This window comes from Adiantum capillus-veneris, chromosome 19 (assembly GCF_014529385.1).
Source record: "Adiantum capillus-veneris isolate H3 chromosome 19, ASM1452938v2, whole genome shotgun sequence".
NCBI lineage: Eukaryota > Viridiplantae > Streptophyta > Polypodiopsida > Polypodiales > Pteridaceae > Adiantum > Adiantum capillus-veneris.
The window spans coordinates 7,671,352-7,690,381 of NC_140949.1; the positions used below are offsets into that span (position 1 = coordinate 7,671,352).

The 19,030-nt window shown below is 47.3% G+C and overlaps 1 protein-coding gene across 3 annotated transcripts in view; it reads left to right on the forward strand.

Annotated features, from left to right (window-relative positions):
- The window catches only part of LOC147433518 (sec23/sec24 transport family protein), a 102,431-nt gene extending 85,375 nt beyond the window's left edge, over positions 1-17,056 (forward strand). The window contains exons 10-15 of one of the 3 annotated variants that reach the window (XM_086490196.1): positions 3,610-3,705; positions 3,843-3,966; positions 4,958-5,232; positions 5,661-5,875; positions 16,406-16,613; positions 16,706-17,056. In XM_086490196.1, coding sequence (XP_086346322.1) covers positions 3,610-3,705; positions 3,843-3,966; positions 4,958-5,232; positions 5,661-5,875; positions 16,406-16,613; positions 16,706-16,709 — 922 coding nt within the window. In that variant the 3' untranslated portion in view covers positions 16,710-17,056. Of the gene's footprint in view, positions 1-3,609; positions 3,706-3,842; positions 3,967-4,957; positions 5,233-5,660; positions 5,876-16,405 lie in introns of all 3 variants that reach the window. The other 2 variants (XM_086490195.1, XM_086490197.1) reach the window with 2 other exon arrangements.
- The last annotated feature ends 1,974 nt before the right edge of the window (positions 17,057-19,030 follow it).

Here is a 19,030-nt window from a genome sequence, read left to right on the forward strand (position 1 = left end):
GCCCTTGGTACTGTATCAAAAGCTTTCCGAAAATCCACAAAGCAACAATACATCCTTCTCCCTCTTGCTCTTCCTTCCTCAATAATGGCTCTGAGCGTAAGAATATGATCTAGAGTGGAATAACCCCTCCTGAATCCAGCTTGTCCTGTTGCCCTTATGCCCTCATTCTCTGCCCATCTACTCAATTTTTGTTCCAGAATGGATGCGTACAGTCGGGTCAATGTGTGACCCACCATAATGGTACGGTAGTTCCCGGGTATCATAGGATCCCCTGACTTGAAAATAGGTACGATAGTAGATAATTTCCAAGATTCAGGTAATCCTTCACACATGACCCGATTAAACAGACGAGCAAAAGGACTTCTGAAAGTAGATCCCTTGCATGGATCAGATGTTCTGCTACTAAACCCTCATGATCATATGCTCTTCTTGTCTTCATCTTATCAATGGCTTTTTCCACCATTTCCGTAGTAAAGAAAGTACTAGTAGCAGGGCATGGCTCTAGCGGATCTGGTAATGGAGGCTGTCCAGATACCATATATAATGATGTTACATATTGACCCCAAATCTCAGGAGAAGTAATTGTCGGAGGCGATGAGTGCTCGTGAAATAAACGCCAGGCCTCATGTGAGTCCTGACTCAAGAAGAGCTGATATAAATCCTTCTCCAGTTTGGCTAAAAATGCCCTTTTCTTGCGACGTACTATATGCCGAAGAGCAATCCGAGACTGCTTATGTGTGATGGTCCCAAGTGTAAGCTCTTTCTAGACCTGGGTTCTCGTCTCTCTGCATTCCTCGTTGTACCAACTGTTTTGAGGCATGTTCCCAGATCCTCTTTTCTGATCAGGCTGAGTATGTGGGTATGCCTCTTGTGTTGCTCCATGTAGTATCTCTGTTAGCTGAGAAGTAATCTCCTCTTCAGTATATACTGGCTCGGCTGCCCACATCCTCCTATAGATCTGTTCCACATAGACTGAATCAGTCTCTGGTGTGAAAGTATATCTTGTGTGCGTCTTCTTCCTTTGTACTTGAGAGGCATTGTATTGGAAGGAGATTGATAAGATCAAGAGAGCATGATCCACTGCAATCCCAACCGGTCTGGGTCCCACCTTAAAGTCCTCGATACTAGAAATAAAGCTTGGTGAAGTCATGACATAATCTACTGTGCTGGCCCCATGCCTGTGCGGGAAGCATGTGAATCCCCCAGATAAAGGGAAATTCTCTAGACCATTAAGTATGGCCAAACCATGTGTAGTTGCCATCTCCATGAGATGTCTCCCATATTCAGTGTGTTCTTTATCATGTGAGTTTCTAGTAAGCCCCTCCTGTGATAAATCCACTTCTCTGAGCATTTCCTCAGAAGTATCATAGAATACTGCTTGAGAGTTGGCCGTTCTGGCATTAAAGTCTCCTAAGAGAACGATGTCTCCATCTCTAGAGAACTCCCATATGTCATTATTCAATATGGAGAAAGGGGACTGTCCTTTAGGTGAGGAGTAGACTGATGTACTTGGAGGGAAGTAGCATATAGCGATATATAGAAATCTACCTGTCTCGGCTCTCATTCTCACCCACATATACCTTGCTTGTTCATCTTTCGTGATAATCTGTAGTAGTGGTTTCATCTCCTCTTTAAATAAGACTGCTACTCCTCCTGAACCCCGGCTACCTTGTAGAGATCTCTTGTCTGGTTGACCAGCTGTTTCCCATAAATACCCCTTCACATGTGGCATAAGCTGTCCTGGTATCTGGTGTGTCTCTGAATAGAAAACTATGTCTCTCTCCCTAAAGCTGTCTTCAAAGGCACCTACATCTAGCCTATATGATCCATTACAATCCCACGCCGCTATGCGGAGCGTCGCCCCATAGGTCTCGCACCGTCATGATGAGCTCTTCTCCAGAACCACTACTTTCCCTCCTCTATAAAAGGCGATTTTCCCCTTTTCTCTTGCTGCCCTGATCTCTGGCATCAACTCTTGCATGTGTGCCACTTGTGCCAATGTAAGGTCATCTCCCAGGAAAATACCGGTTTTCTTAAGAGTTGGCCTCTTCTTTAGAAATTCTTTCCTTATTTAGATATTCGGGAAGCGGAGAATAAGTGCCCTATCCTTTACGTTTCCCTTTTCATCGACTCCTTTCTTGCCCACTCTCCATGCACTTGTGTGAGTAGGCTCTGTGATGCCCATGTGTTGTAGCAGTTCCTCACCTCTTCATCTACATTCTCTTTGTGCTTGACTCCTGTGACCCGCACATGCAGAGCCCGAGTCTTCCTTTTCTGCTCTTCCTCAATGGTCATATTAATAATGGTGGAAGTAGGTGTGTTCTCAGGCATCTGGGCCTTCCCTTTCTTCGCATCCTCAATCCATTTCTCTGCTTCATCAACCTTTTCTTGTGTCTTAACAAGACGTTCCGCCCATGAAGATGCCGTTTTCGATTTCTGTTCATCTCCTTCCCGTAGAGCTTTCATCTGATCCTTCATGTCCTCGAGCTCCTTCAACACCGAAGGTTGGTCGTCTCCCTTCTCCTTAGTTGCAGATTTGCAAGCCGCAAGTTCTCCTTTTAGCTCCTCGATTATTGCATCTTTTTCCTCCATGCGCTTTTCCATATTTGTTCTCCATGCTTCAAAACTTGCTACTGCCTCATCGAGTTTCTTTTGCATAACGCATTCTGTTACATTTACTTCGGCCTTGATTAGGTTTCGTAATTCCGTTTTCACGATCTGAATTTCCTCATTCTGTATCCCTCGGATCTCTCTCCTTAGTTCTCTCATCATGTCTCCATACATGGAGTTCTTGTAGCTCTCGGCGTTCGCGTGCATTTCCTTCCTGATGTCATCCCTCATATAGTTTAGCTCTGATTTGAGCATCACCTGGACCTTCTCCATCAATAGCTCATCATGTATCGTGGAGGTTTTCCCAACGCGTAAGGATCCTGGTGATAGTACAGTATCTCTGTTTCTCCGTTTGAAAGTAGCCGTTGTTTTTTTTGGGGTGGTGTAGCTATCTACACCCGGCCCTTCCCCTTCTGTAGGCAGGTCCATCGAACCCGAGCCCCAAATCTGGGATAGGGTACTAGGGTACTAGGGTGAGGGATTGAGCGTATGGCAAACTTAACCAATTTACTTTAAGGCCTTAAATCGCTTTAAATTGGGCACAAAGAGAAGGCTTAAAATCTCTTTTAGACTTAAAATTTACCTTAGGGCTTAAAATTGAAATAAACTTAAACGTAGGGGCTCTTGACTTCCTACGCGTAGAACAGTTGGGGCGACTCTTGGCCTTGCTACGCGTAGAACAGCTTGGCATGCTACGCGTAGGACTGCGCGGGACAGACGTGCAGCGCGAGCCTCAGGGCGGCATCAGCAGCCCGCCATGGTCTCCTTCTCGCGCGCAAAGAGCAGGGGCATCAGCAGCTCGCCATGGTGTCCGTCACGCGCGCAAAGAGCAGGGGCAGCAGCAGTCCTTCACGTGCGCAAAGAGCAGCCCGCCCTCAGCAGTCCTTGACGCCCTCAGCAGAGAGCTGCGCGCTCAGCCCGCCATGAGAGAGAGAGAGAGAGAGAGAGAGAGAGAGAGAGAGAGAGAGAGAGAGAGAGAGAGCTTTATTTGCCATGTAGGACAAGGGAAACTCTACCTTCATTACAAATGGCCTTTCAGTACACTGTAATGGTGCCATGTGATAGTCAAAGTCAGTCAGATTTGCAAATACAGAGGTCAGGTTCTTTTCATGACTTCTTTCAAAAATTTGGACGTGCAACCTACGGTTTTGGTGCATAACTGTTTTATCTGGATACTAAGTTTGTAATTAGGAAACGTGGCCACTTGTGCCTGAAATAGAAGTTCATGTCAGGAAGCGTTTCACATTGCAGCGACGCTTAAGAGTCCGTTCCATTCAAATAGAGGTGGCTCGGAATTTAGGTGAACTATATGAAAGTGCTGATTCCGAGGTCATTTTGTCGATCCTAACACACAAGGTGATTTTGCAATCAACGACTTTTGATGTTTTATGCTTGATAATACCTGTAAGGTGGCAGATAGTCATTTTTATGCTTCTTTGAATTTGACTGCCTCTTGGCTTCTGGTTTCCATATGCAGCAGTGAAGATTTGTTTCGATTAAGTGTTCAAGTATTATTACTTATTAAATTTCTTATGAGTGAGTATCTATCCTTGGATGTCATCATACTAATGAGCATCGCAGTCTTGGTTTCACAATCTAATTCTTGGCGTTAAGTTCCAAGTCTAATCATTCTATACAAACATATGTACATGCATGTGTACGCACACAAAGTTATGTATGTATGCATCTATTATGTATCAATGTCTGATTTTATATCTCAAGAAGATAGCAGTCAAGGTTTTTTCCTCTTCATGTTTACATGTTTGCCAAAAAATGCTACAAGCAAGAAGAGCTGAAGTTTCCAAGCCTAGATTGAAAGGTTATTTGTAAAACTGGTTTTCACAGATATATGATATGTTTTCATAACACTTTCTAGACTCCAAGAATTGAGATACTTGCAACATGACCATAAACCAATTCTGTGTCGAGCTGTGTTTTCCGATTTTCAATCATGTTTTTCTTGCTTTTGGAGTGAATGCATGCAAACATAAAAACTGATTTGTAAATATTAACTCCAAATATTTTGCTGAAGTGGTAGATCTTTGTATAAAAAGGCCGCAGAATCACCCAATGTTGGTTAAGCAAGTTTTGGGTTGAGCTGGTTTTTATCCTCAGCTACAGGAATAGAAGTACTGGGTTTTACAAACTTGGTCTCTGTGATACTGAATCTTGGATGTGTATCCTTTTCAAGCAATGCTAAAGTGTAAGCTGATAAGGACTTGAATATTTGATGTGGAAGTCTGAGAACTGCATGATGAAATGGTTTTGATAAACTCTATTTTAAGTCATTTTGTCTGTTACATTCCAAGCTGCTTTTCAAACCCCTTGTGTCTTTGATATTATACAGATAATTCATGCATCTTTGGAGGAAGGCATCAAAGAGGCGAGGACTTTACTTCATGACTGGTTGATAATACTCACAGCCCAATATAACGACTTTTGCAAGTTAGCCCGGTTTGGTCAGTCAACGACCATGAACAATCTAGATGTGACTTTCTCCCATTATCCTAAGCTACAAGTTCTTCCGCGCCTTGTCTTTGCTTTGATGAGGAGCTCCCTTCTCCGACCCCACGAAGAGGGAGTGCATCCTGACTATCGAATATATCTTCAATGCCTTTTCAGGTATTTATTGTGCACAATAGAAAGTTTTTTGGCTCAAGGATGGGCAAGGTCAACACTAATTGAGGGCATGTTTCCAAGCACTCATGCTATATTTGTCATTTTGTAGTAGTTCTAGTAAAGTATTTATTGAAGCCTTTATAGGCACATCACAAATGCAGGCCTTAAACTTCTCCAAATATTCCACACCGCCTTTATGGGCTGCCTTTTGAAAATGTATGCTACAATCCTTATCAGACTACGGAAGGGCAGGTTGTAATTGAAAATGACTCTGAACAGCAGCAGATGTTTCTGAAGTTAGAAGCTAGCTTGAGCGTGTATTGATGTAATTTTTGCACCACTGGTGCAATCTAGGGGGGAGTGTGTACATATATGTGAGTGTGTCGGGTGTAGTACACGTCTTTTTCATTCATTTTTTGGGTGTATTGCAGTGCGCTCGAGCCAAGTTCTCTCCTACGTGCTGTCTATCCGGTTCTTTCATCATACAGCTCGCCGGACAAGCAAGCATTTCCACGACACTCTTTAAGTCGAGCTGCACTTATAACCAGCAGTAGTCCTATCTTCTTCCTGGACGCCTTCACAGTGCTTATTGTGTATTATACTTCTACATCAGACCCAGCATTGCCTTTTCCACCACCCCAAAATTGTGAGCTTTCTGTCTCTTTTTTATATATATTAAAGCCTACTCTGTGACGCATTTCTTGGTCCATTCAGACTGTTAAGTAATGATAGTGAGAAAGTGAACTTGTAATTTGCTAGATAGAGTTCTAAGAAAGAGTTTCATTCTATGATTGGACAAAATCCACTAGATCTTGAAATCTCTTAAACTTCCACTCGAAGAGAACCCACCTTTGTGTTGTGCCAATTACATCATCATCATCATCAGCTTCACATAATACATCATCTCAAAACATATGGGGAGGGGTACAATCACGATGGCTAAGGAGGTGTACAATGGAGAAAGTATACAACGGTGATGATCCCATAAACTCTCTCATGGGTCTTTGGTCTCAATGTCTTCCATAGTCAATTGCCTGGGGGAATGCTCGATGTTGCTCAATGTTGCTCCTTGCATCCTCGGGCGTCATGAGCGGCCAAGCTAGATGGCTCGATCAAGAAGGATGCCCCGATGAGGGTGTGTGTGGGTAGCCTGTGGTGGGCCATCCCAAGTAGTCCCTATGTAAAAAGTAATGATCTGCCTATGGATGGATCCTCTATGTGTAGGTCCTCTAGAGAGACTCCTGAGGGTAGTCTCATAGACTACGGATCTCCAGCAAGGAGACACCTAGGCACCTCTGATCAAAGAAATCCATGATGCGGGAGAAAGGGCCAAAACCCTTTTTGAATAAGCAATGAAAAACACCGGCGGATCTCATAGTATGTTGTGCACTGGCAGATATAATGCTCCTCTGTCTCTAGCTCTCTCAGGCAAACCTGACATAATCTCTTCTTTGGAAGTATACCTTTGTATTGGCCAATCTCTATCTCCAACTGGTGAGATGAGGTGCGTAGCTGACCAATAACACATCTAATGCCATGAGATAGGTGGGTTTCCATTTATGTGGGGCATGAGATAAACCCATCTTTTGTTGTGGGGAGAAGATGGTATTAATGAAAAGCCATCTTCATCCCCAACTCATGCGACAGAGACAGCCAAGTTCTCCTAGTATTCAGCTGAATGAGATCATGTTTGATAATCCTGCTAATCGCTCAACGAGTGAGGGTGAGGAATGGTGCTTCAAGGGAATACTGAAAAGGGAACATAGCATGTCCATACTAAATCCATGTAGCTCAAACCAAGATGATATCTGTGCAAACTGACATGAAATATCACCCCCATTCGCCAATTGTCGCGGTGACTCAAGCGCTATTTGTGCATATTTGTTGGATAGGAGCTCCCATGTGCTGTGAATGAAAGACATTTATCTAGCAAGCGCCTTCACTACAATCGGTGGTGCACTCATCTCAGCTCTGATAATCTCATGTGGCACTTAGGCTTTTGCCCTGGAGAGAGAGAGAGGAGGAGGAGGAGGAGGAGGAGAAGAAGAAGATTGTTTTAACGTTGTAGGAAACTATCCCAAGAGACCTTAAAGATCTATCCGACGAGGAGAGTTGAACTCAAGACCTGTTATTCAAGAGGGAAATGGAATAACCAATCTACCACATTTGGGTGATAGAAGTTTATACCATTTTCCTCTTTTAATTAGCACACACACCCCCATACCCACACACACAACCGAGAAGAAGATATATATTTTTTTTTCGAGAAAAAGATCCTTCTATTAGTTACTGAAACTGCCCATAGGGCTACAACCACCTCTTCAAGAGAGGGCTACAACAACCATGGTGGGAGACTCTCCCAATGAAAAAACCAGCATATGTACAATGGGGCTAAATCCACAGGTGGTCGGTAGTGAAAAGCCACACAGGTGGTCAGTAGTGCCAACGGAGTACACCCTGGACCATGGTGTAGAAAGGCCCAGGACGCCAGAGTCGAAGCAAAGCCTCTCTGCGCTCCCGCATGCGGTCGGAGCTGCCCTAGAGTCCCTCGAGCCGTCCTCTGAGAGTGTGGATCAGCTCTAGCCAAAAATCGCGAATAGTCTCTGCTGGTGGCACAGGGCGAGCCTCAAAGATGCGGAAGCAACGGGCCCGCCACTGATGAGCTCCCAACACTCCTCTCTCTCACTGCACCACTCCTGTGGAGTGAGCTCTGTAGCAGGCTGGAGTGTAGGTCGCCCCTCCTACATCACTATCATCCTGCTGGTGGAAGATAGCTCAAACTGAAGTGCCGGGCCCGTGAGGGTGGACCAAGCCGCTGCTCTCCAAATGTACTGTCGAGCCGTGGAGAGAGCAGGCATCAGCCGAAGAACTCGTAGCCGCACTACAAGTTGGTCACAAGCTACACATGCGGCCGAGAGACCACTATGCACTAGCCAGCTCCCAACTGCTGTAGCTCTGTGTGCGACCAGCCACTGAAGTCACTGAAACAAGGTGACTCGCCTCGGCTGTCTGGAGTCCCACAACCTCTCCCAAAATGGTGCCAAGAACTCAGCTGTGAGGCCCTCCTCCTGCCAATGGGGTGTTGCAGCAGGGCGGGCCTCTCTTTGTGTTGCTAGTATATGACGTCCCAGTCGAATAGTGTACTGAAAGAACGGGACTCCTGGGTGGTCTGTAGAAGAGAAGGGGTCCCTCCATAGCCACTCACCAGGATCCCACTGTACTTGTGCCAGTGGACAACACTCCCAAGCCCACAGCCTCCAGAGTCCCGTCTCAAGAGCTGTTGGGTCAGGATCTATGACACAAGTCCTCCCACAGATGCCCACTACTCGGATCCTCTGAAAACAACACTCTGTCACTTGCGGGGCCTCTACTGCAACTCGCTGAAGGCGTCCCCCACCCTGAAGCTCGAAAAAAAGGGATGAAACAATCTCTGAGCAAGCCCTGACTGAGATGAGAACCTCCAGCTGTGTGAAGGCTCCCATCCACCTGGGTGCTACTTGCTCGAGAGGTGTGAGCCACTCAGCTGGAACTGACTTTGAGATGTCCTGGCACATGCTCTTCACCCATCTCATGCCCTGTAGCTGGAAACCCTGTACCTCCTCTGACAAACCTGTGAACTCTAACCAATCACCTAGAGAGCGCGCTGGGCCCGCTGCCATGGGACCCCAGGAAACATGAGGCGGACTACTAGCCAAGTGGCCTCTCTGAGTGCTAACCATGGGGTTCCAAACAAGGGGCTGCCGTAAGCGCTCCTCCGTGCAAGTAGGCTGTCTCTACTCCAGGCCTCGCCGCAAGAGCTGGGGGGGATCCACCTAAAACCCTCTCCTGGCATCCAATCAGGCACAGGAGCACTATCAACCGAGAAAGCCACTGTTTTCTCCAGTTGATCAGTGCGCCCGATGCACAACAGAAGGTCTCCAGAGCCTGCTCACACCTGTGAAGGTTGGCCTCCTGGCCATCTAAGTACAAGGCTGAGCCGTCGGCAAACTCAGCGTCTAGCAGCTCATCTCCTCGATTAGGGAGTGCTAAGCCCCATAGATGAACCTGCTATGACACCAAAAACCTGCTCATCGCCTCTGCATAGAATAGAAAGAGGAAGGGGGCAAGAGTACAACCCTGTCTGACTGAACGTGTGAGCATGAATTGATCACCTCTATATCCTCCCAAAAGCACCTGACTGTGAGCCTGTCTGTACAAAGCTGACACCCCTCTGATCCAAGCATCTGAGAAGCCCATCCTGCGTGAAGTGCCCTCTAGAAAGTCCCAATCCACTATGTCGTATGCCTTCTCAAAATCGAGAAGAAGAATCACTAGGTCCTCACCACGGAGCCGTGCTAGGGCAGAGGCCTCCCAAAAAGTAAAGATGTTGTCAAGGATACTGCGTTCCTTGACAAAACCTGTCTGAGTCCCATGTATAAGGCTCTCTAGAAGTGGTTGAATCCTCAAGCTCAGAGCCTTGGCAAGAATTTTGTAGGCCGAGTTGAGGATGGTGATGGGGCGCCACTGTCGAATCTCATCCAAGGAGCCACCCTCCTTGGGAATGGGGTAAATCAGTCCCTCACTCATGCTGTCAAGCATCACTCCTCTGTGCAAAATGTACTGAAAGGCACAACAGAGATATGGGCCGAGCAGGTCCCAGTACTCCAAGAAAAACTGGGAGTCAGCCCATCCTCACCTGGACAGCTACCACGGGGGAGGGCCCTAAGAGCCGTGAGCAACTCCTCAAGCTGAAGTGGCATCTCAAGCCTCTGACGCATCTCCTCAGTCACAAGACAAGGCATCTGTGCCCAAACCTGCTCCCTGCATGCATCGCGACGCTCTGACTGGGGCTCTGCAGACAGTAACTCATGGTAAAAGTCAGTAGCAACTGCACGCATATCCTCAGGCTCAGAAGCAACTGACCCGTCGGGCCTCCGCAGCTGACTGACCTTGGCATGCAAATGCCGAGGTCCCACTGCCTCAAAGAAAGCACCAGTTACTCTCTCTCCCACCTGGGTTCACTGAGATGCCTGTCGGTGGAAAGCAAACTCATGTCGCCTCTCCTCTGTGCTAACAAGCTCCTGCCGAGCCTGCTGTAGCTGCTCCTCCAGCCAGGGACTGTCTGGATGTTGCTCCTGCATCCTCTGTAATGAAGCAATGCCCCGTCTAAAAATGCTGCTGCTCCTCTCTCACTGCAACCAGGCGAGCCAAAGACTCCTGGAGAAAGAAACGACTAATCTGAGCTAGTCCTGAGGCCACCCTGTCAACAGGAGAATCCTGCATGTCCAAGCTCTCTGCCCAGAGAGCCTCTGATCGCTCTCTGAGTGCAGAGTCCAGCAAGACCCTCTCTGGGATGCGAAGCATCGTGCTCCCATTCCTCTGTCTGTCTGCCACTGTGAGGATCACTGGTACATGGTCCAAGAAGGAAGTCCCTGCCAAAATGCCAACTGTCCCTCCCAAGTCACTGAAGTGGTCACTAGTGTAGAAGCGATCTATCCGCGATAGATTCACTCCTCCCACTTTGCGGTCCGAGCGAGAGAAGGCAAGGCTGTCTGGGGGTCTCACAAAACTAGAGTGCTGCCAAACATCCGAGACCCTCAGAGTCATACAAAACCTCTCCCAAGCTGCCAACTCAACTCCATGCACAGTAGCATGGCTACCACCAATCCTGTCAGAAGGGTCCTCCAACATGTTGAAGTCCCCTCCTACGCACCAGTGTTCTGCCTGCGGCAAAGACTCAACTATCTGTGACCAAAACACTGCTCGAGCACTCGCCACATTGGGCGCATAGATGTTCAGGAAGCCCACAAGGCCACCCTGAACCTGCATAGTAATCCACTGAGCCCTGCGTGGCACAATAATCCCTCTGCCCACAGTGGCCTGCTACAAAGAGTCCGCAATAGTCATACATACCCCACCCTGGATGCCTCCAGGTCCAAAAGCAGCTGACCAAAAAGTATCATATCGTCCACGCAAGAGCTGACCACAACGTCTAATGCGGCTCTCATGCAGATGGTGCTCCTGAAGCATAAGGAGATCAATCTCTCCTGCCACAAGGCAGCGCTGAAGCTCCTGGCGCAGTCGGCCCCACTGACGCTGAAACTGGGGTCCACCTAGTCCCTGCATGTTCCATGAGACGATCCTCATAGGGAACGAGAGAGAACAGATGCTGCCGCAGCAGCTAGGCGGCCTATCTTCGAGGCTGGCTTGGATGGGGAGTAATCCGCATCCGAACGTCCTCTAGATAGGCGTGACTGCAACGAGTGCCGGGCCCAAGCCCAAGTAGTGCGAGCCGTACATAAAGCAACCTCCTCTGTCCAGGAGTCCTCATGAATGTATACATAGCATAGCAAGCACTGTGTATTGGCAAAAAAGTAAACCACAATGTGTCTACATCCTGCTGTATCTGGGGGTGTCACCACAAACTTGGCCAATGGCCACAAAGTCTGAAGCATATCTGTAACTCCTAGTTCTCCCATGTGGTGAGAGAACTCTGGGACCTGTGTGTGTAGCCATCCCAACACTGAGTCGAGAGTCCACTCAGTCTGATCTCTACCGCAAAGGGGAAAGGAGAAGCCAACTACTGAGTCCAAGGCTTCTGTCCCCCTAGCTGCAAGGAACATAACATGGACCCTGAAGAAGCAAGCTGTCTCATGGTCTGCTGAGGGGTCGTCGAGAAAACGGGTAAAGTCGTAGTCGAAGTAGTCCCATCGGCGTTGGATGTCAATGCTCGTTAGAACACAAGGGATAGCTGCAAGGGGAGACGTCTGTACCTGCAGAGGGGTTCTCAAGAAAGGCTGTCCCTCTCTCGCCAAGTGACTCGTGGCAAAGGCGTTGCCAAGAGATTTCCTAGCAGCCGGAGAAGGCCCTGCCCCCTGGGTCGACTGTGGAACTGAAGCGGGAGGGGGGGAGAAGGAGCAGGGGGAAGAGGTGGAGAAGAGGGGCGGGGGGAAGAGCCTAGAGGCGGCGGGAGCATGCGCGGGGGGGAGGATGATGAGAAGGGGGGGAGCTTTGGGGGGGAAGGGGCTGTCGAAGGTGAAGTTGGGGTGGGGGCTGGAGCAGGGACCTCATCCTGCTGAAGAGGACCAAATCGGTTCCCCGTGGGAACCCACTGCTGCTGAGTAGGCGCCTGAGGACCACTCTGAGTGCCAGGTAGGCGCCTGAGGACCACTCTGAGTGCCAGGCTGTCGTTGTGGCCCCTGTCGTCGTCGACCACGGGCCTGCTGCCATCCCTCCTCCGCTGGAGCCCCAGGCTCAGAGGGTGGCTCTGCATGAGTGCGCTCTGTCTCTGTCTGTGTCTGCTGGCCAGCCCTTGCCGGCTGGGGCTGAGTCTGTGGTGTCGGTTGAGGCCTCCTCCGTGGACAGGCCTTCGCTAGATGGCCCATCTGTCGACAAATGAAGCACTGGTTCGGGAGGCCCGAATACTCCACTCTCTGTCTAAACCAACCCCCACTCACCCGAGGCAGAAGAATAGCCTTCGGGAGCGTGTGAGTGTCTCTGACCAAAACGCGAACTGAGGGAATGCCAGCCACCTTGGCAGCTACCGAGGCTGCCATGCGAGGTGTCTCCAGGGCCGTCCCAATGGCTGAGCCGATCCTGGACAAAAGTGGTAGGTACTACCTCCACAACCCGGGAAGCCGACGGAAATGGGGATGTCTGCCTCCTCTATGAGAACATCCGAAGCAGGGTCAAAACCATGTCTCCACTGTCGAAAGTGGGCTCAAGCTCGGATGGTCAAAGGATTCATGGCGATGACCTTGGACGCCATCTCGGAGGCCTCAAACTCGATCTGATAGTAACCTTGTCCGAGTATCTGTACGTCCAAGATCCTGCCCACCTTTGCGAGAAGGCGGGCCTGGAGAAGGTCACGTAGCTCTCCTCTGTTGGGTCGGATGCCGAGAATCTTGCAGATGACCGAGGTTGCCTGCAAACGCTCTACCTCTGCGGCTAGGCTCGCTTGCTCTATCGGTGAAAGAGCAAGTCGAATGGTGGGCTCAACGGAGTCGGGCGAGGGGGCTTCGGAGGAGTCTCTCTGGGGCAGAGCATGAGCCTCCATAAGTGTCTACTGCTCTGAAGGAGAAGGGCGGACGAGAAGGCTAACGCTTGAGAGCTCGGCAAGAAGAGTCCAACTGAGAATGCACTGCCAGGCAGCTCAAGCGAGGCCTTCGGAGCGGCGGGGGGGGGGGGGGGGATAAGGGGGCTGGAGAGGCGAGGGCAGCGGGCAGCGAACAAGAGGGGGGCAACGGGCGGGGCTGGGTGCAGGCTCAGCAGCGCTCGCGGGCAGACAGCGCGCAGGCAAGGGGCAGCGCGAGGGCGAGGACGAAGGCGAAGGGGGGCTATGGCGAGGGGGAGCAGGGGGAGGGGAGCAGCAGCGAGCCAACTCACCACACATCCTTTCAAGACCTTCTTGCATTGCGCATACGGCAACTGGAAAGAAGGCCTGCCACCTGAGAAGAAGATTGTTTTAACGTCGTAGGAAACTATCCCAAGAGACCTTAAAGACCTATCGGATGAGAGAGAGAGAGAGAGAGAGAGAGAGAGAGAGAGAGAGAGAGAGAGAAATGAGATGAAATGTAATATTAACGTCTTCAAAAGGCCAAAATGACCTATGAGACCAAAAGGAAGGGGAGAGAGAGAGAGAGAGAGAGAGAGAGAGAGAGAGAGGTGCCTAAAGTGTTGTCTAAGCATCCCAAGGCCTTCTCGAAGCTCCCCTGGGGTTCTCTTGCTATTTAGGTGCGAAACTCTAAACTTGCAGGAAAACATAGCAAGCTGTAATTCTTTGTTTTGGATTGTTTTTAGCGGAGCAAACACGTCTATGCGTGTCCCAAGGGCTCCCGCACGCAATGGGACAGTTCCCCTGTAGTTTGGACAAGTTCTCACGCGAAAAAACTCTCCAAATTCGCAATCTTTCGCAATGGAAGTGTGTGTACCTGTGGGGGATCAGCAATTAGCTAATCCGGTTCCTGTTCAAAAGACTCTTGCCTTGGAAAACGCGCATAAAACCCCCAAAACTGTACATAGTCAACTGAGTAGCCCAACTAGTGGGGCATTACCATATGTGCAAAGAGGAGAGAGAGACGTGCGAGAGCAAATCATCGTGCTACATGAGACAAAGGAGAAGGCAAGTTTTCCATTAAAGTTGCGAACCTGCACCCACTACTCACACACACATTGTAGGTCACTTGACCTGCAGGTTGCTCTCCTACTGCCATGTGTCTAGTTTGCTCCTTTTGGTTTAATTCCTACTTATAAAGTTGTAAGTGACTTGCCGAGTGGCCCAAATTCCATCTAGCGCACACATGCTTCCATACTCATCAGAATTGAGTGCTAATTAGCTCGACCAGTTCCAGAGTGACCGACCTAGACTCTCGATGAGAGAAACCCGTTCAGCCGCAGCCGTTTCATACTGGCCATGCAATGTCTACTTGCACCTTTTCAAAGGTTCCGAGGGAAACAAGTAAAAGTAAAATAAATAAAAATATGTAGTACATTTTTAAAGAAGGCAACATGAAAAATACACCTCCTGGTGACACACCCCACCCTTGAAATATTGCAAGCGACCTCGCTTGCATGCCAATAATACATGCTGATATCTCGTGATATCACATATATTCTATGATGGGAATCGAAGATATACATGCTTCTGGAAATGTAGCGTTGGACGATTGGTCAATCCCACCAACTTGGCTACCACACAAATATCAAGCATATAAGTCTTCTAGTGTACTCTCAAGCACAAACTTCTTTAGCCCAATTCTGTTTGGAAAGAGTAGATACAATTGCTTAACTACTCCTTTGAGCATCATGAACCACTCTCACCTGGCTTCAAAGAGCTACATCAAGTCATTGTGGGTCCATCTGAAAGGCTTTAGCCTTCAAGATACAGTTACAATAGCTGAGGTGAATCAACCAATTCAGACTCTTCCATCCATTTAGCATCCAAAGATGGATAGTTCTTGAACTTCACCAAATAGCGTCTTGCAACCTTTCCTTTCCTTATGTGCCAATATCCTTCCTTCAACTCTCTCCTAATTTCTTCCCTCATTCCCTTGCTCCTAATTTTGTTATATTAACCATCTTTTGTAACTTTGCATCATTGGTAGTTTTTTCCCTATTGTTTGGGGTTTTCCACCATCAGATCCGTTATATGCCTACAGGCTGATGTAATACCTTCGGCCTGTAATATCATTACGTAATACAAAAGGTAGCAAGCCCCACTTCTTTTGCAAAAAGAGAGAGAGAGAGAGAGAGAGAGAGAGAGAGAGAGAGAGAGAGAAATGAAATGATATATTAACGTCTTCAAAAGGCCAAAATGACCTATGAGACCAATACGTTACAAACTTGTGAATTTGTTACCACGTCTGAGTACATAAAAAGAGATACTAAAATGAATCTACAAGTGCTACTAGCTGGAGCTATGTGCGATCACTGATACGATGGGTGCCCAATACAAGAGAAAGATACAATGGGTGATGAATCCATCCTCATCTATACTCTGGATGTCGAGATAGTAGGATTGGATTTCTAAGGACCCAATGCTATCCTCCTGGACTCTTCACCCCATACTCACTTAGAAACCCAACACTCATGCTAACTCCATCAGGATTCATGATATGGAATAAACTCGCCTTCAAAACCCGATAGTGCGCAGCATGGACCAATTATGACCTGGGAGAGTGGATGCAAGGTGGCTCAGTGGAATGCACCATGCTGATAGCTCAGCTACCAGAACCTGGAGCCAGAGAGCTCAACAAACAATGCCCGAACTGCAGCCGATGAACACCACAAAAACAAAAGGTAGTTTCTCCTTTAAAAACTTTCTCCTCTTCCTCTCCTGTCAAAGACCACATGATTCGTCCCTAAAAACCGTGCGCGTGGGCCCTTGGTGCAACCCAGAGATGACCTTATGCAGATAGACCTTTTCCTTGCTTTATTCTTAGAGAGATGGGTCTGCTGGCTTTCCATGGTGTGAGCTCTGCTCCTATGCATAGCTTTATGTTGGAGATATTGTACGATAACCCTTGGGAGTCCTCTTATGATGATAGAGGGCTTGTGGCATCAGATGGACACACATTGAGGCACTTCTGTGATTCGAGTATTTTATGTATGTTACACCGCTGATGATCCGATGGGGAGGCTAGAGAGAGAGAGAGAGAGAGAGTGAGAGAGAGAGAGAGAGAGAGCTCTTGTTTTGCAGGTTTGCTACGATCAACTATTAACAAGCTGAAATGGGAGAGAAGCATCACACCAAAGCTGATCATGATCAGAGAAGGTCATGATAGGACAGAGCCTTTTGATAATTATTTGATAGAGGAACAGGATGCTGATGGGACAGGGATAGGTAATGGAATGGGTCTTGTCGCGTTTTTGGACCACATCTCTCAGAATGTGAGAGATTACATGAGGTAGTCAAAGATTTCATGTCCGGAGTTTAGATAGTACGAAATTTCCTTCAATCATCTGATTAATCCTTGCCTCATCTTTTTGCTTTTGCTAGATAATTTTGAGAGAGAGAGAGAGAGAGAGAGGAATGGAATGAGCTCAGGGGAGACTGTGAAGTGCATGTATATGAATCAATTTGAATGATAGCTTTTATAGCTTTGAGGATTTTAAAGATGGCAAAACCATAAAATGTGTGCAAGACGGTTCTCACTTTTGAAAGAGGTTACAAAAGACATGGTTTTGGGATCTCAATCCTCCATGATAGACTCTGGTTAGCGTGCAAAGATTTGATGTGTAAATTATCGAGCCATTTGTTGAGACAATAAACTTTGTTGATTGGAATTGAACGAGCCTACTTGCTAAACTTGTCAATAATTGCCAATATTTCATGATGGCCACTTGCTGATTTTGGTAGCAAAAATTGAGATACATCACAATGCTTTCTTAATAAATTTTTGTGTGTTTGGTGATCAAACTTAAATCTTTTTCTTTTTTCGATGCATCAGAGAGACTTATCCCTTCCAAATATTAGCCATGGTCGGGCAAGGGCCGTGTACCATCGGGCAAGAACCACGAGTAGGCATCACCATGGTCACCTAATTGATGTACCACGTGTTGGGAAAGATGGAGAGAACTGGTAGCAACCAGCTAGGAGCAAAGTCTTTTTGCATATTAGATTTCTTTAACAAAGTCTCCATGGTGGATAGTTAGCATGCCAAGAGTTAGATAGAGTTGTAGAATACATGCCAAAGTATTGATTATGCCACTTAAAGGCATTGGATTGGGTGGGAATGTGTTCGATACTGTCAAGGTCAGCTTTAATAAAAGAGTCTTCAGCCACAATTTAGTGCCTCTAGTCTAGACATGGTATGTAATGGCCATCTGACCTTTCTCAATACATACGCAATTGTCTCCTTTGGCTCGAAAAGTTTCACCAACCCATGTCCTGCAGCAGGTTTTTTGTTGACAAATTAGTTTAAGTAGATATTGGTCCTTAACTTGTATGAAATTCTAGTCCACCAAAATGCAGCTATGTTAGTAAGATCACTGTAATATGTCCATATTACTCTCATGTAATATGTGCGGAATCCCAAGAAACTTACAACTCCTTGCGCATTGGCCAATTTTGAACGTTGAATAATAGCGCCTACCCCCCTCCCCCAAAAAAACACTATGCCACATAATAGTTGGTATTATGATGAGTGTAGAGACCTTTCTCGCCAGTCGCGTGCGAAGTGATCGCTTCGAAAGCTCAACACAGAGCTAGAGCTATACTGTATATTCGTGAGCATGGATAGTGGCACAACATGGCGCATTGGAGCACCCTTCAAGAGCCATGTCCAACTACTATTGAGGACTCATAGGTATGGCACGATCATGCAGAGAGATTCTATGAGGTATCATACCACCAATTTTAAAGCCATCCAAACCTTGACCCATAAGCTCTTCTTTCTTATAGCAGAGATGGTCAAGAAGGCCATCCATCGTCTACAACACTGCCAGCCTTTAGATCATACAAGATTACAGAGTGAGCACCTCGTTTATGCATCCGCTACTATAGGCTCGGTGAATACGCATGTATTCAACCAGGTTATAGGGAAGGGATTCCTAGAGGAATGGAGTCGGCACACCATTGTGCAATCCACAAATTTGGGGACACCTTGGACCCATGGAGTTATAGGACTATCATGATTGGCCAACAATGACCCAATTGTATGGGGCAGTACTTGAGGTTGAGCTTAGTTCATATGGAGAAATTGAGGGCCTACGTCATAGGAGCTCTTGGCATGTGGGTGCGGACCTTCTATACCATCAACCACATCTCCATATTGCGTTGCCTCATTGATGGGGCAAAGCTACGGAAGAAGAAGCTTTATTGTTGCTTTATGGACTTCCAAAGACAGTTCCACGAGAGAGGCTCTTTCGGCGACTTCAGTATCTGGGGATACCATCGGAGATGATATGGGCCATCTATGCTCTTTGTGAGAGAGTGACTAGGACCATTGGTGTTAAGCAAGGATGCCCCCTCTAGGTAGTAAAGCATTAGTTTTTATTTAAATAAACAATTAGCAAGTTGACAAAGCTAGGTAGAACTCCACTAGCAACAAACTTAGTAAGAAGTGACAACTTTACATTTCCAACTACGTCCATTTGGATATTCAATCAAAAGAAACGCTCGTACTACTTTGTCTCACATCTAACTTTGCGACTAAACATCTAGCTATGTACTCACACCTAGCAATCAACTATTGATCGCAAATATTAAAAAACTAAGAAGAATGCTTCGAAATTAGCTAGCTACTTAGTTGCCTACCATATTGGGTACTTGAATAATTTACTAGATAGGTAGGCCAATAGCTACGTAGCTAACTAATTGGTT